Source organism: Dreissena polymorpha, chromosome 2, assembly GCF_020536995.1.
Source record: "Dreissena polymorpha isolate Duluth1 chromosome 2, UMN_Dpol_1.0, whole genome shotgun sequence".
Taxonomy (NCBI): Eukaryota; Metazoa; Mollusca; class Bivalvia; order Myida; family Dreissenidae; genus Dreissena; species Dreissena polymorpha.
This window is the reverse complement of record NC_068356.1, coordinates 130,056,541-130,071,566: the sequence shown is the minus strand read 5'-3', so window position 1 is coordinate 130,071,566 and position 15,026 is coordinate 130,056,541. Positions and strand designations below refer to the sequence as shown.

At 36.4% G+C, this 15,026-nt stretch overlaps 1 protein-coding gene across 1 annotated transcript; it reads left to right on the top strand.

Annotated features, from left to right (window-relative positions):
• The first annotated feature begins 3,979 nt into the window (after positions 1-3,979).
• Positions 3,980-14,592, top strand: LOC127868992 (ankyrin repeat and SAM domain-containing protein 4B-like). The gene is made up of 2 exons (XM_052411221.1): positions 3,980-4,398; positions 12,084-14,592. Exons 1-2 carry the CDS (start codon positions 4,235-4,237, stop codon positions 13,348-13,350), a joined length of 1,431 nt encoding a protein of 476 aa, XP_052267181.1. The 5' UTR covers positions 3,980-4,234; the 3' UTR covers positions 13,351-14,592.
• Positions 14,593-15,026: the final 434 nt, after the last annotated feature.

Here is a 15,026-nt window from a genome sequence, read left to right as displayed (position 1 = left end):
ATATGAAAAGCAATGGTGATGGCGACGATAATGATGAATAAAACCACGTTTTTGATCATCTCAATGAAGAATTATTAGTGCGAATGAGTGTTCACCAACATGTGCGCACTTTACATAAAGCTATCAATTACGTAGCTTTTCACTGAGGGTGTAACCTCCTTCATTTGAGTACTGCCTTATTTTGCTGCGTTTGATGCTTTCTAAATAAAAATGATAATTTTAATGATTTTAAAACTTTGTGTATAAAAAATAATATTTGGCTTCTTAAGACTGCGTACGACCTTAACCACTCCCAGGCTTCAACCTCATTACTGGCAATTATGTAAGATCGCACACCGTGCTTACACTGTGCGGTTCCTTACCTAATAAGATGACTTCGAGATTACAACAAATCGAATTAATGCAATACAAATGGAAATAAAATAAAAGACAAAACGGACATCTGAAATTTTGTATGTTTAATAAATCTACATGTATTTTAAAATACATAACACTTGTCATGTTAATCTGCAAAGCGCACAAGCATGCCATGATTACGAGCACATATCTGGATGGAAGCTACATGTTCATCCTTCGCGTAAAACCAAATTACATCGCTGAGATGGACCCACACGGGCACGGAATACAGGCTCAAATTTCGGTTTAATTAAAATATGTCCATCTATCAAATTGAGTCTGTGTAATTCCGATATGAAAAGAGCGTCTTGGCGACGCAATTAGGCACACAATCTATCTGAAGGGTGTGCGTGGATGGCAATGGCATGTCGGTCAAAAGAGTTTTCCGGTTCCGGTTTTCCACGGTATTGGGCGGCAACCTGGAGAGCCCTTTGTCCATGGTGATGCATGCCGACTGCATATAGACCTTCAATGATGACTTTCTTCATTGCCTATACAGATTTATAATTTTAAAATGCAAATGAAATGACCTCAACGCAATTTTTAAATCAATACTTAATGTGTGTGGTGGGGGATGCATGCTGGCGTGCGGGCGGGACGGTGTGTATTTCGAAGTTTATTAGGTCCTTCCGCGCAACTACCTAATAAGATTTTAGACTAACAAAAGTTTGAACAAAATTTGAATTATATATGCAATTTTTAACTATTTACTGAGGTAATAATTTTGAGGTGGTCTTGTGCTGTGGGGAAAACAGTTGACCACCAACCGAACTCATATGCGCCGGGAGCGGGTATCAAACCTGGGTCGCCTGAGTGATAATCGAGTGTTCTAACCAATGATATAGCCGGGCAGTCGGTGTTTATTTCATTATAACATTTACGAACTGTACAGGCTTACTGCTGTATTTAGTATTTATTGTCAATAATTAGCCATGATTAATAACTTTATGCAAAGTGACTTCGTTTTTTGTGTGTTTGTTATTTCCTTGCTATTGTCCGAGTTTTAACTGCAATGCAAAATATGTAGTTAAATGTCGGACACTTTTAATTTCGTCAAATACATAATAATTTTTCAGATATTCTTCATCAAACTATTAAATTTTATCTCCTTAAACAATAAAACAATCAATATCCTAATGAATATACAATCGCATAGCCGTTGCGCAATGAAATTCACTGAACGAACCTTAGCACTCAAATTGCCCGCCTTTCTGGAAACAATGCGGATCGTCATAAGCCTGTGTGTGGCACGTCATTGGTTTTGTGCTTACGTAAACGGTGTCGATGCACATACTGTGCAGATGTATTTTTCAAAGTGAATGGCTATGTGTCACTAAATGCGTGCTACTGGGGAATTCAAGTCGGTTATTGTATATTTTATTATGTGTTTTACTGTCAACTGTCCGACTTTTAAAGACGTCCGACTTTTCACGGATTGACGCCTAATGCAAAATTTGACTCTCTTTTTATACTAACGTGTTGCCTTAGGTTCGGTAATCCACGACAAACATGTTAATCATGGTAATTACCAATAATATCGTACCATTTTGTTATGAAATGGGTATACTTTTGTTTGGTTTTTCGCTTTACTTGATTTTCTTTGTTATACCTAGTACTAGCCCGCTGTCATGTATGATCTTTGAGATTTTTTATTAGTGCTTTAGGTTTGAACTATTCGTCTCAGAGGTCGATCCATTTTGATCTATGTGTTACGTTAAATTTGATGGGCTGCTGAGCGTAGTTCATCCACAAGGAGAGACTCGCTATTTTTCATAGCCCATCCAGCTTTCCTCTTACGTCATCGAGTGTCGCCTCCCTCTAGCGTACCCTGGCAAACAGTCTTGCACAGAGAGTCGCGTCTGGTGACATCTCAAAACCAACCCAGCTTTCGTCGTTTGAAGATCGCCATGAGAGGCTCTTGTGGGCAAACACGTGTTGCTGTCATGTTCCGGATGAAATCGTTGTTCTTGTGTTTCGTGTAGGAGATGCGGAGCAGTCTTTAGAGACACCTTTGTTCAAAGGCCTGTATCATGGGTTCGCATGAATCGTCCACAACTCGCAGCCGTACGGTAGGACGGAAAACTACAAAGGACTGTACTTCGTGGTTAAGCTGATGGAGCTGCTCGTCCACAGTCCGTTCAGTCTGGTCATCAGTGCGGTCAAAATGGTTATTCTTATTCGGACTTAAGCCTTTCCGGCAACATCCCTAGACAGGCTGCTTGATGCTGGTCACTTCTTCAAACTACTCGCCATTCATGCTTTGGTCTGCACTAGTGTTGATGGTGCTGTTAACCAGGATCTTGGACGTTTCGGTGTCTCTCTCCATCCCGTATGATCCTGATCTTTGATACAGTCTGATGGGGATATCTTGGAGTGCACTGCTGGGTACCAACCATGAGGTAATTGTAATCTGCCAAAGTCAAGTACGACATCGGTCTTCCACCGATCGAGATGGGGGTGTTGTGAGCTTGGAGGGTCTTCTGTATTATCTTCTCACTGAACAGGTTAATCAGACCGCGGGGGATATGAATATTTCTGAAGGGCATATACTGAAGTTCTGAAGAATTATATATATATCCATCGAAAACGTACTGCGCTGCTGGCGTTTCCGTAGAATTCTTGGATTACTTACACCAGCCCTTTATATTGTGAAAAAAGTTACAAAAGTGGTAACGTATTAATCATCCTACATTTCGAAACCGTATGTAGACTGCACTTCACATTTCCGTAGCTGTGCACGGAATACATTCAGTCGTCATATCCCATTGCAAAGATAACTTCCTCATGTCACGGTCTTCATGTGATTATACGCACGTTAACATCCGAGGCGCTTATCACAGGTGAGCATTGTCAAACACGAAGTTCTTTCTTATCCGATACGTCTTAAAGGAACACGTTTAGATCTCTAAATAATTGATTCATACGCCGATTTTAAAAGCGTTTATAGTTTGAGCAAATGTATGTTTTATTTTAGATTACAACTTAAACGATATATTGTTTACATCCTCTGTATACTGCACAATAAAAAACAACAATAATAAAAAAACAACAACAATGGATGATCTAGATGGAGACGTCTCTGAAACACGTATTTTAAAACAAAAAGTCTGTTACCGGAAATGTATATTGAACTCATACAACACATTTAACGTTAAAGCTATTCTTTACTTAAAGACTTTATGTGGTCTTTCCTCGCCTGAGGCTGCATTGTGTGTGGACCTGAGTGTGTCCCAGCTCTCTTACTTTAATATTCTACTAGGGACCTACTTAGATATAATCTTCAATTTCCAACTATTTAAGTTCTGAAAGACGATCTTGTGATGTGGGAGGGAAGCCGAAGTGCCCGAAGTACCTGACAAGTCTGGTATGGTGACTATAATCAAAGCCCTCTTATACCGAGAGCGGGGATCGATCCCGTGTCGCCCAGATGAAAGGGCGTGTACCGGCCACGCAATAACCAGACAACCAATAGAGCGACTCCAGGTGTCCCTTTAAACATACATCTGAAGTCCTCTCAAGTTCTTTATGATTGATGTATTGTACATGTAAATTGCTGATAAGGCTCTGCGCATGCGCAGTTATGCGGCAAGTCGATAAAGCTCGAGTTTTGTTATCAGTTCGATGTATGACCAAATCGTGGCTTAATTCATAAAGATCCTCGACGTTAAATGGCAAAACTGTGTGAATGACTTGAAAATGAAATGAAAGTTTATAAGGATTATCAAGCATTTTCATGATTAAAATACCGTTACAAACTTTTAAAATTATCGTAAAGAAGTGAAAATAGCAATTATTTCTTCAATAACCTGAACCATTGCAGACGGTTGCAAATTACGCAATGGCGGAACTATTCCACCAAGCGGCCAAGGATGGTCGGCTAGATATCTTACGCGACGGAAACCGGAAGCAGATGAACCAAGCGGACGAGGATGGCTGCACGCCGGCAATGCTGGCGGCACAACACGGAAACTTGGAGGCACTAAAGACAATCATCGGACGAGGGTGGGTTTCAGATGTATTCCGAGCCAAAAGCTACCATTCTTTGTTTATGTTAATATGTATATCGTCTTCAGTATACTTTTAAGTCGAGTTTCTAACGCATTTAAAATTAAATTAAACTCGTGAGTGCGTAACTGGCATGCTTTTCTGATAATTCTATTTTATAATGAACAGATTATGCAGTTTACTTTTAATATTTATTTAACGAACCTATAATCTTTTAGATAATTGTGCTTCTTAAACAAATACAATAAAACCGTAGTTACCTCTATTACTTTTTTTTTTATCCATTTATTTAACTTGGTTTTATTCAATCTTATAACGCGTCATTTAAACGCGTGCATGACCACCTAATGTTAAACGCTCCTAAACTTCCGATCCGTCGTAGTCTGAACATCTTCAAGATGTGTATCATTGTATTACGGTAAGAACGTTAAAGTCGTAAACAAAATAGGTCTCTGTGGAACCTTTCCTGGTAATAATTCAGCTACGACCATGAATGTTAGACATTTATAGTGAGAAAATAATATAAGTACTTACTTAGTTCAACATTTAGCTTTCGTTATACCTTATTCGTTACTTTTAACGACCAAGCCATACTTTATTCCAAGAGAGACAAATAGTCGTCAAAGGAATGAATGTTCACGCTTTCTCGGTCATTTTAATGTCCCGGTCATAAATCAACTCCGTCATAAAAGTAACCGAAATAGCCGCCTTAGGTATGCTAACTTGTCGATAGAAATCTTTAAACGTAGCCAGATGATATGACTATTCTTATATGCACAGAATCATTATTATAGCGTGAAACGACGGCAACAACGGCTCGTGTCGTATCTTTATTGAGGATATAATTTCTGTGTAAAACGTGAATACAGACACACTACTTTAAACAGGTTACTTTGCAAATTCCTCATTCTCTTACAAATAACAATCTTATTTTAAATAAAAAATAATTTGTAACATGTAACATGTTTTATAACGTTATTCAAAAGTTTAAATTAATCTAAGATAAATCTTGGATGTGGGTAAAGATATCGCTAATTTAACGATTTTACATAAAGAGATGATTCTTTCGGTTTCATTTCATGTAAAAAACACTATGTCTGCCTTGATATATCAAAATTATATCTGAAATACGTGATAAGCATGCATGGCTCTGTTAAAGTAGACAGGGTGTTGGAGTGTATACATATCTAGTTCCAATATATTGCCCATTTATGGAGATTCGAGTAGCAGTATTTTATACTCTCGTGGCAACTTATGTTTGTTTGATAGCAATTACAACATATATCTCAGTTTTTACAAATGTACGAATTCATAAATAACCTGAAGTGCTAAGAGAAATCAGAACCGTGTGCTCTTGAAGACGTAGCAAAACGTCAATCGTTTTATTTATTATCAATTCTTCAATTAATGCCTCTTCAAAATGCATAGTCTGAGCCACGCTTCGGGAAGAACGGACTCCATGAATGTGGTTAAAGTGTCTTCCCAGATTAGCCTGTGTAGTCCGCACAGGCTTATCAAGGACATCATTTTCAACTCTTATGGAATTTTTCGTTCACAGGAAGTCTCTTCTTATCGTGAGTCTAATCTAGGCGGAAGGTGTTGTCCCTTATCGCCTTTTCAGACTTCACAGGCTTCTCTGGCACGACACTTTGCGAGCATGCAAAAAGACCCGTTTTCGAAGACCGAAGTTATTGATTTCATTCATTCATCATCAATTGAATTCAATGTACGTGATGAGCATGAAATATAGACTGTTGTCGCTCGAATATTGGGGTATCATTTTATTAAAATGAAAGATAGAGTTTCGAGGATGTGCGACTTTTTATCAGGACTCTCGTATCTTTTCGACAAAGGTCTGAAAGGTCCAACTTGGAGTGAGACATTTATAGATAACTTCGACATAGCACGATACGAAGTTAGAGTTTGTCCAGGAAGTTGTTAAAGGCTTTCCAGTTCAAAATAATATGTTTTAATACAATATAAAGAACGCATACATGATTTTGCAAAACAACTTTGAAGGACCCTTGATCACCAGCCCTTAATATGCATTCATAACTTTACTGAATTTATTTTACAGAACAGAACAGAACTTTATTCGTGTTAACAGGTTACAAAGAATAACATGCTGTAAAAATGTGAGCTTAGTTATAACGGAATTACACAAACATCAAACAAACAGTAGTATATATGTTAAATGATAGTAAATTCTGTGGAAAGTGGTTGTTATGTGAAAAATTTATAGTAGAGGTTCGGTAACATAGTGTTTGTTTAAACAATATATTGTCTAGAAGGAAACGACAAATAAAGTTTTGAACCAGTAGCTGTTAATGATTAATAGTTCAGTACATATGTGAATACGCTCCTATGGCTTATATAGTTTATCACAGCTACATGTTTTGCTAGCAATTTTAATCTCTTTTAAATTTACCTATTTGTTATTTTCTGCTGGCAAACCAAAAAGACTGTATTGCATATTTAATCGTATTGCATTAATTATTTCATTTACTCAAGTAATGTACATATTATGTCATTTATTAACACAATTAACTCATTGTGCAATACACTCACAATCTACCATCAGTAATTCATCCACGCTCGTTATTCATTCACCTTCGCATTTTCTATGTGAGCCTGTACACGAGATTATAATATCCGCAATACGCTTCAAGCCCATATGCCAATGTTTATGCAACATTTATTAAACACTTCAGATAACACAAATCTATAATATTTGCATCGCCGTGTTCAAACAGACGAAGAGCTAATTTTTCTAGCGAAGAAGTTAATTCTTATTGATATTCAGATTGCATCAGTTTCTGAATAATTTAAGTTTTCAACCACACAACGGGGGGTAAACAAAGTAATACGTCATAACTAGTTAGTTTGTAACAATTCTTTTTCTAACGTGAGATGCAAAGCTCTTCCCAAGGAGTATGGGTATTGAAACAACTTAAACAAAGTTTGATCGATTTTTTTTGATAGTTAAACACATGTTTTCACCTCGTCCATTAATATGTGATAGTAAAGGTCATCTTGACCTATTCCTTATAACATGAGTAATTTTGTTGTTCAATTAATTGTTGCAAATGCGTTTTGCATAAGTATTGATAACACATTAATAGAATATTTAAAACAACATAGATATATGAGTTCATGTCGTACAAAAGATCTTTAAACACTCTTTCAGACAAAATGATAGGACTCCATACTAACATGTACTTGAAAAATAAATTGATATGATACATTAAGAAATACAGACAAATGGCTTGAACAACTCAAACGGTAGGATTTCGTTGAAGTTGCAATATATATATATATACCGTAGGTAATATTTTAAAACACAGATGTTCATTTCTTTTTACTGAATTAACTTTGATTCTACAGCATGACTGTGTATGTTTAAAATGCATACACACGTATCACCTTGGGTATCTGATCAAGTATTCATTACAAAGAGATATTGAGACAGTTATTAACGTCAAAGGATCTCAAATATTCGCTTTCAGAGATTAGATGTTTGTGTTATCCGAATCACATGAAAAGATCATCAGTTTTGACCCTTATGTAATGGTACGCGAGAAATGCGATAGTATTGCGATTATTTTACAAGTTCATGTAACTAATTCTATTTGTTCTATCTTTAAATAAAAGTAAAGTTTAAATAAATAAAATTGTGAAAACTTCTTTCAAAAGTTTAAATTAATTTCTGGAGCCCTAAAGATTAATCAGCACCTTACACAAATGTACTTGAAAAAATAATATGTTTGTTACAAGGATTTGGATATTATCTCTTATAATTTTTAATTAAAAACTTGCGCATTTTAAGAAATATGATGGGGGAATATTGATTTCGTAAAATACGTTCACAAGCTACCAAACATATTTGACTTTTATAAAAGGTAACATCTGTTTTTTTCATTTGCAACGAATGCCGAAATGCTTTAATTTCGAAAGCGTTATACTATGGAATCTACAGAAAAAAACAATCTCTACATGCTCTAGCATATTAATAGTTATCAACACTTCATGATCGACCCAACGTCAATAGCGATAAACGGTTTGGATTTAATCCAAAACACAGAAGTGTAATGAAAATGTCCCATGGCCAAGTTAATGCCTGTGCAAGTCCAGGGATTAGATAACATTAGAGCGTATTGATAAACTAACAAACCTATCATCACTAGGCCACTAGTTACCTTACATGTTACCAGGAGTGCTGGTATTACCTGCACGAGTCCTAGTTGACTGCTGGGGTCGGCTACTAATTGAGAATGTGAACCTTGGTTGTTGAATAAGAAAGTTGTTTTGCTTGTGTTAAAACACGCGTAATAATATAAGTTAACCGAAACGGGGTAATGAAACTAACAGACAGTTGCAAATACCATTACCGAATATATCTTCTCAAAGTAGCGCAAATCCACTGGTTACCCATGTTGTCTGTGATAGTTATGATAGCGAATCGGTAAACCGATAATATAATATTTTTCTTAAAATTTTTTTTGCTCGTATTCATTATCATAACAATGCGCAAACATGGTGTATACCAGCAGTAAACAAACATTTTTCCGAGAACCGAATGATCCACTTTTTGAGCAATATCTGCATAATGTATGCATACACGATTTTCAACATTAGAAGTAACACTTGTAAAGTTCCGATTTTAAAATTGAATTTCGATAAAGCAATTCAAAACATGATTTTTTATGTTGTACGTGTACTGTCCAAAGGGAGAGAACAATCTACACATATTTTTTTTTTTTACAAAATTAGAACCTTAACTATAATATTTTAATTTGAAAACAAACAAAAACAATATTTTAGGTCGCATAAAAGTATTAATCATGCAATTTGTTTCTTTTATCGTGCAGAAAATAGCGTTTGTCTAAAGTGTCAGAGGTATTTGCATACACTTATTTAAAATATGTTTTAATTCAGCGCTCGGTGTGAAATGATTAATACGCTTGGATTGTTTGCAAAGCACGTCTTACTATCATCACATCGGAACTAATTGTAACTTGTGTAAACACAACCACGTGATAATAGACAAGTCTCCACATACGGCGTGAAATGTTCGCCCAACAAAAGCTCGCAATTCTTTCGTCACCATCCGGTTATCGCCAGTAACTGTCGGTGTTGTCTTTATAATGCACAAGATATTAACCGAAGTGTCATCCTTCATTGAAATGACAGTATCATCCTTGAATGCAACAGTTGTTAATGAAATAATTGACAACCTTATTATCTGATAAGCAATCTTATTACACCAAAGAAAGCATTGGTTGTCAGTCAGTATTGTCTATAATGCTTATAATTGATATAAAAATCCGAACCATGCACATGATTTACCTTTCCCCTTTGAATGTTTGCTCGATCTTGACCTCGACATTCTTTCCCACAAAGTTAAAATTGTTGTTGAATTGTGAGTTTTACAGCCAAGCTTACCTTTGTTGACAATTGACGTCTCAGTGTAACACTGGCCATTGACAAAGACGGATGTTACACGCAACATTCGAAATGGATGTTACACGTCTTCTCGTCGTATTCATTTGAAGCAAAGTTATTTTAAAATCGCACGATAAATTACAAAGTTACAGTCAGTACAAGTTCGAACACACACTTCGCACACAACGCACATGCATTCAAAAACCTCGGCCGTCGTGGCTGGAATGTCAAACTTACCGCAGCTAGATCTTCAAAGAGCACCTCTTACGTATTGTTACATGTTTGGAAACAAGAAGGGGTGTTTCCTGCAATGTTTTTTAGGGAACAGAATGTGCATATGTTGAATACAGCCAAAATATAAAACGAAAGAATACTGTAAATTAGTTCATGTATATCAACACCGTATTAAACGCCAGCGCGATCAATTTAGCAATAAAAGCTGGTCAATATTTATCTTTCCGGATTTAAATGCACATACAACGTGAGTCCTCTATTTATACAATCCACCGTTGGCAAGAAGGTAAATATCAATTGCTTGAAAAGAGAATTTGATAAATTTAGCAGCTAGTTGATAACATTAAATGCATCTGACATTACAATTTAGCTATGGATGTTGACAGTCGATTGACGGAAATATGCATCAAGTCTATGGGGTCATAGATTATCAATAATTTTTCAGTTTTTATTTTTGACACGCTCATTAGTATCTTTTGTGATGTATATATTATTTTCAATATTGCAAACAATTAAACTCGTGAAATTCTATCAATAGAGAAACCATTTTTCTTAACCACTACTTTTATAACAGAACACCAACTATATACATATACGTATTAAAATTGGGATCACCGCCTAGGAGGGTCAATGCAAGGCAAGATCCGGTATAAGTTAAAAATAATAATTCTTGATCTTCAAGGTTCAATTTCGTACCAAAATTATATTGAACGTACTTTCCCTAAGAGAAAAACTTCCGCGCAATATTCAAAATGTGCATTATTAGAAATATAAACGATGTTTTATGTTTTATAAATGTGTAGTGCTATTAAATAAAGTCAAGTGACATTGGAATGTACAGTAATATGTAGTGAGTTGAATGTCCTTTCTGAAATAATTTACCGTGTTTAAAATTGTCGTCGTTGCCGTTTTCGACGTGCACAACTTTCTTAAACAGGTGCAAAACTATGTACTTGAACTTAAATGTGAAGAATACTATTCAGCGATTGTAAATGAGTAACCAGTAGCCTTAAAGGTATTTGAATGTAGAGAAAATTGATGAGATAAGCCGTAAATAAACAGTCTCAAGTGCCATAAATACCAGCCCGACCTTGCTTCATGGTCAATTCAAAGATTACTAGCTTGAAATACATGCAAAAGTTATCGGTATCAGAAACATCATCATCATCATCATCATCATCATCATCATCATCTTCATCTTCTTCTTCTTCTTCTTCTTTTCTTCTTCTTCGTCATCATCATCATCATCATCATCATCAGCAGCAGCAGCAGCATCATCAGCATCACCATCACCATCATCATCACCATCATCATCATCATCATCATCATCATCATCATCATCATCATCATCATCATCATCATCATCATTATCATCATCATCAATACCACCATCATCATCATCATCATCATCATCATCATCATCATCATCATCATCATCATCATCATCATCATCATCATCATCATCATCATCATCATCATCATCATCATCATCATCATCATCACCACCACCATCATCATCATCATCATCATCATCATCATCATCATCATCATCATCATCATCATCATCACCACCACCATCATCATCATAATCATCATCATCATCATCGTTATTATCAGCATTACAATCAACATCACAATCATCAGCATCCTCAGCATCATCATCAACAACAATGACAACTACAACTTCATCTACAGCATCATCACCATCATCATCATAGTACTAACTATGGCATTATGTTTCGTCATCGTTCTGATATTCATTGTCAGCGTTGTACCGTTGAAAACGTTCTTACCGTAAGTATGACTATTTTTGCTCGGAAAATGACTCTTAGAACAAAGTGAATCAGGACATGTAAAGCGATATAGTGCAAAGATTCGTGATAAAAAGCATTTAATAAACTATGCAAACTAACGAAATAGTATAAAGAATAAGCGTTTAAACACGCCGTAATACACGAGTAATTATCTCATAAAAAGATGTATTGTTTGTTATTATCTCGTTCCAGGGGTGATGTCGATAAGAACGACCTTCTAGGATTTACGGCAATCCACCATGCCGCCCAGAGGGGCCACTGGAACTGCGTCTCGTACCTCGTCAATTTCGGCGTCAACATCTGGAAGATGGACAACGACTACCACACGGCCATGGACCTGGCTGCCATGGAGAACCGAGAAGATATAGTGAAAATACTGGACATGGCTCAGACTGAACAGTTGCGCAAAAGTCCAAAGGTCGTTCAGGGGCTGAAGGAAAAGGCCGTTAAAGACGCGGAGAAGAACAGGAATGTATATGAGAAGATGCAAGACAAGGCGTCAAAGGATCTGGATAAAATTAGAAGGTATCAAGAGAACATGAATGGTGATGTTAAGAACACAGCCGGAGCAGGATTTTTTAAGAGTTTAACAGTAAGAATGAAGGGTGGAACTACTAAAGCTAAAGCCATGAATGGTTCGTCGGCGTTCTCAGCCTTAAGTGGAACAAAATCAAAGGCGGCCCTAAACCCATCGTCCAGACAATATGATTACAACTCAACCTCGGAGTTTAAGATAAGCGATAAGGATGAAAGCGGGAAACGTACACTCCGATCAGTCAAAGGGACTGTTTCAAGAAGTGGTGGTCAGGTTATATACGTTCAAAATATTGACATTGACGGGACTGGGCCGAGTGTTGATTCCACAGACTCTGGTTCTCGACCGGCGCTCACAAACGTGTTTCCCGGTTTACCAGTAAAACATGACATGGACTCAGAATTTCAAAGCTTCGATTCCGGAATAGATGAAGAGACACCAGGTATATTTAGTAGGCCGCAGTTTGGGAAAATATCGTTCTTGAGCCAATTCGATCATCTACGACAATCGGCCGCCGACGCCGAGGAGGATTTAGAAAATGAAATCAACCAAACACAAACAAACGAGGACGAAAACGATGAGAATAATGGGAAAAGCAATCGGGTAGAACCTTCAGGGCGTGTTGGGTTGGCCAATGGTAAGTCGGAAGAAGTTCCATGGAATCCGGACGAGCAGCTTGAAGAAGATGAAGACGACACCGAATACACTCCTGTGATAATGTTCTTGGAAGGTTGTGGCCTGCAGCACTACGCCCACTTATTTCTTGAAGGTGACGTAGATATGGACGCACTTATGAGACTCACCAATCAGGATTTCAGTGATATGGGACTTCCCGTGGGGCCTCGAAGGAAACTTATGGACGCCATACAGAGGCGTAGAATTGTTTTAGCAGAGCCGGCACAAATGTATGACTCACAACTTTGAGCGATGACACTCAGTATACATAATGCGTTTTGGCATAATAGTTATTGACGAGATGTTGATGAAATTAATTAATTTGTGGTTTCACATCTGTGGCTAAACATTGATCAATATTGCTAGAGAACTGAGAATGGTTTTGACTTGAACATTGTGTCAAGGTACATTAGCTTAATATGTGTGCACACTGTTATCTATTAAAGAGTATATGTATATCTGAAAACATAGACGTACATCGTTTGCTTGATATATGGAAACTATAAATATATCTGGAAATCTGATAATGATAAATTGTTGCAAAACTTTTGTTTATTATTATATTTGCATACACGCTGGCAATATAAGCCTAATGTAGTGCTTAATACACCATTGTCGTTATTTACGTTAACGTGTATATTAAACTGCAACATTATAACAATTTTCTCATTGGTAAGTGTTAGTATGTGTTTTTACGTGTAGACTTATCAATTGCTTCCGTTCTTTAACTTATATTGTCTGCTTTCCTTTCTGCTTCATTCCTGTTTAACGCGATATAAAATTCACCAGCATTCTCGATACATTTGGATAGCTTACCATTGTTCGTTTTTAATCTACAACCGTCATGTTGCCGCTTTTCACTTTATGTCATATAATCGATGACGTGTTTTAAATTCAGATAAATATTCGAGATGTGGGCATATAATTATTTATACAAATGCGGCATCTAGTCTACATTACAGAATTCCTGTGCAACACATGGTCTACTTAAAAAAATATCGTATTTCGTGAACATGCCATATCAGGACATAGTTTTGTTGTTCACTTATTACACTTTATCTTTAAAAAATTAACAAATATGTTTTTATAATAGCGCGTGTAGACACAATCCTCAGATACTTACAAGTTGCAATGTGTTTGTTGAATGTTTATTTGGTTGCTATGTGTTGGTTTATTCAATATACAATAGACATACAGTCCATAAGTATTCATGTTCAAAACATATTAACATAAATAAAGGCATTAAATGTGGTGATCAGTAGTGATTTTCAGGTGCTGTATCAATACATGCAAAGTATAGGGCCATTGGATTTCATCATTTTGAATTTAAACAGAGCGAGAAGTCAAATTTGAGTAATACATTACACACAATTTATCATAATAATATTTATACATGTTTGTTCGACTAAATGCTTCATGTACAAACATTGCTAAGTTTCTGTTGGAACTTGTATTATCAGATTGCATAAATTCAATGAACTTTGTATTGTTTGGTCTTTTCCAGTAATATGTATTTAAACACAGTTTTCTAATATCATCATTTAAGGAACATTCTAATAAAATATTATATTCGTCCCAAAAACATTGCAATGTTGACTTTTTATTCCCTTGAAAAGGTATAGATTTAGGTTTATCCCATCTGCCTGGATCGAGTTTTAATCTATGAGATAAAACCCTTAATATACGTTAGTTCGCCGTGGCATTATGGATATGGTGTCCGGGGAGCGTTCTCTATATATTCCCCAAATACACCAAGTACCGGTTACAGGCTCAGGAAACGGACTCGATAACGTTGACGTGAGCTTGAGGCTTTTGATGCAATCGAGCTAAAATAAATAGGTTTAAACTAATCTACAAAGATCAAATCTTAACTTATTTATACTGACATGTTTAAGTAAGGTCGCGATTCAAATAGACAAAACTGA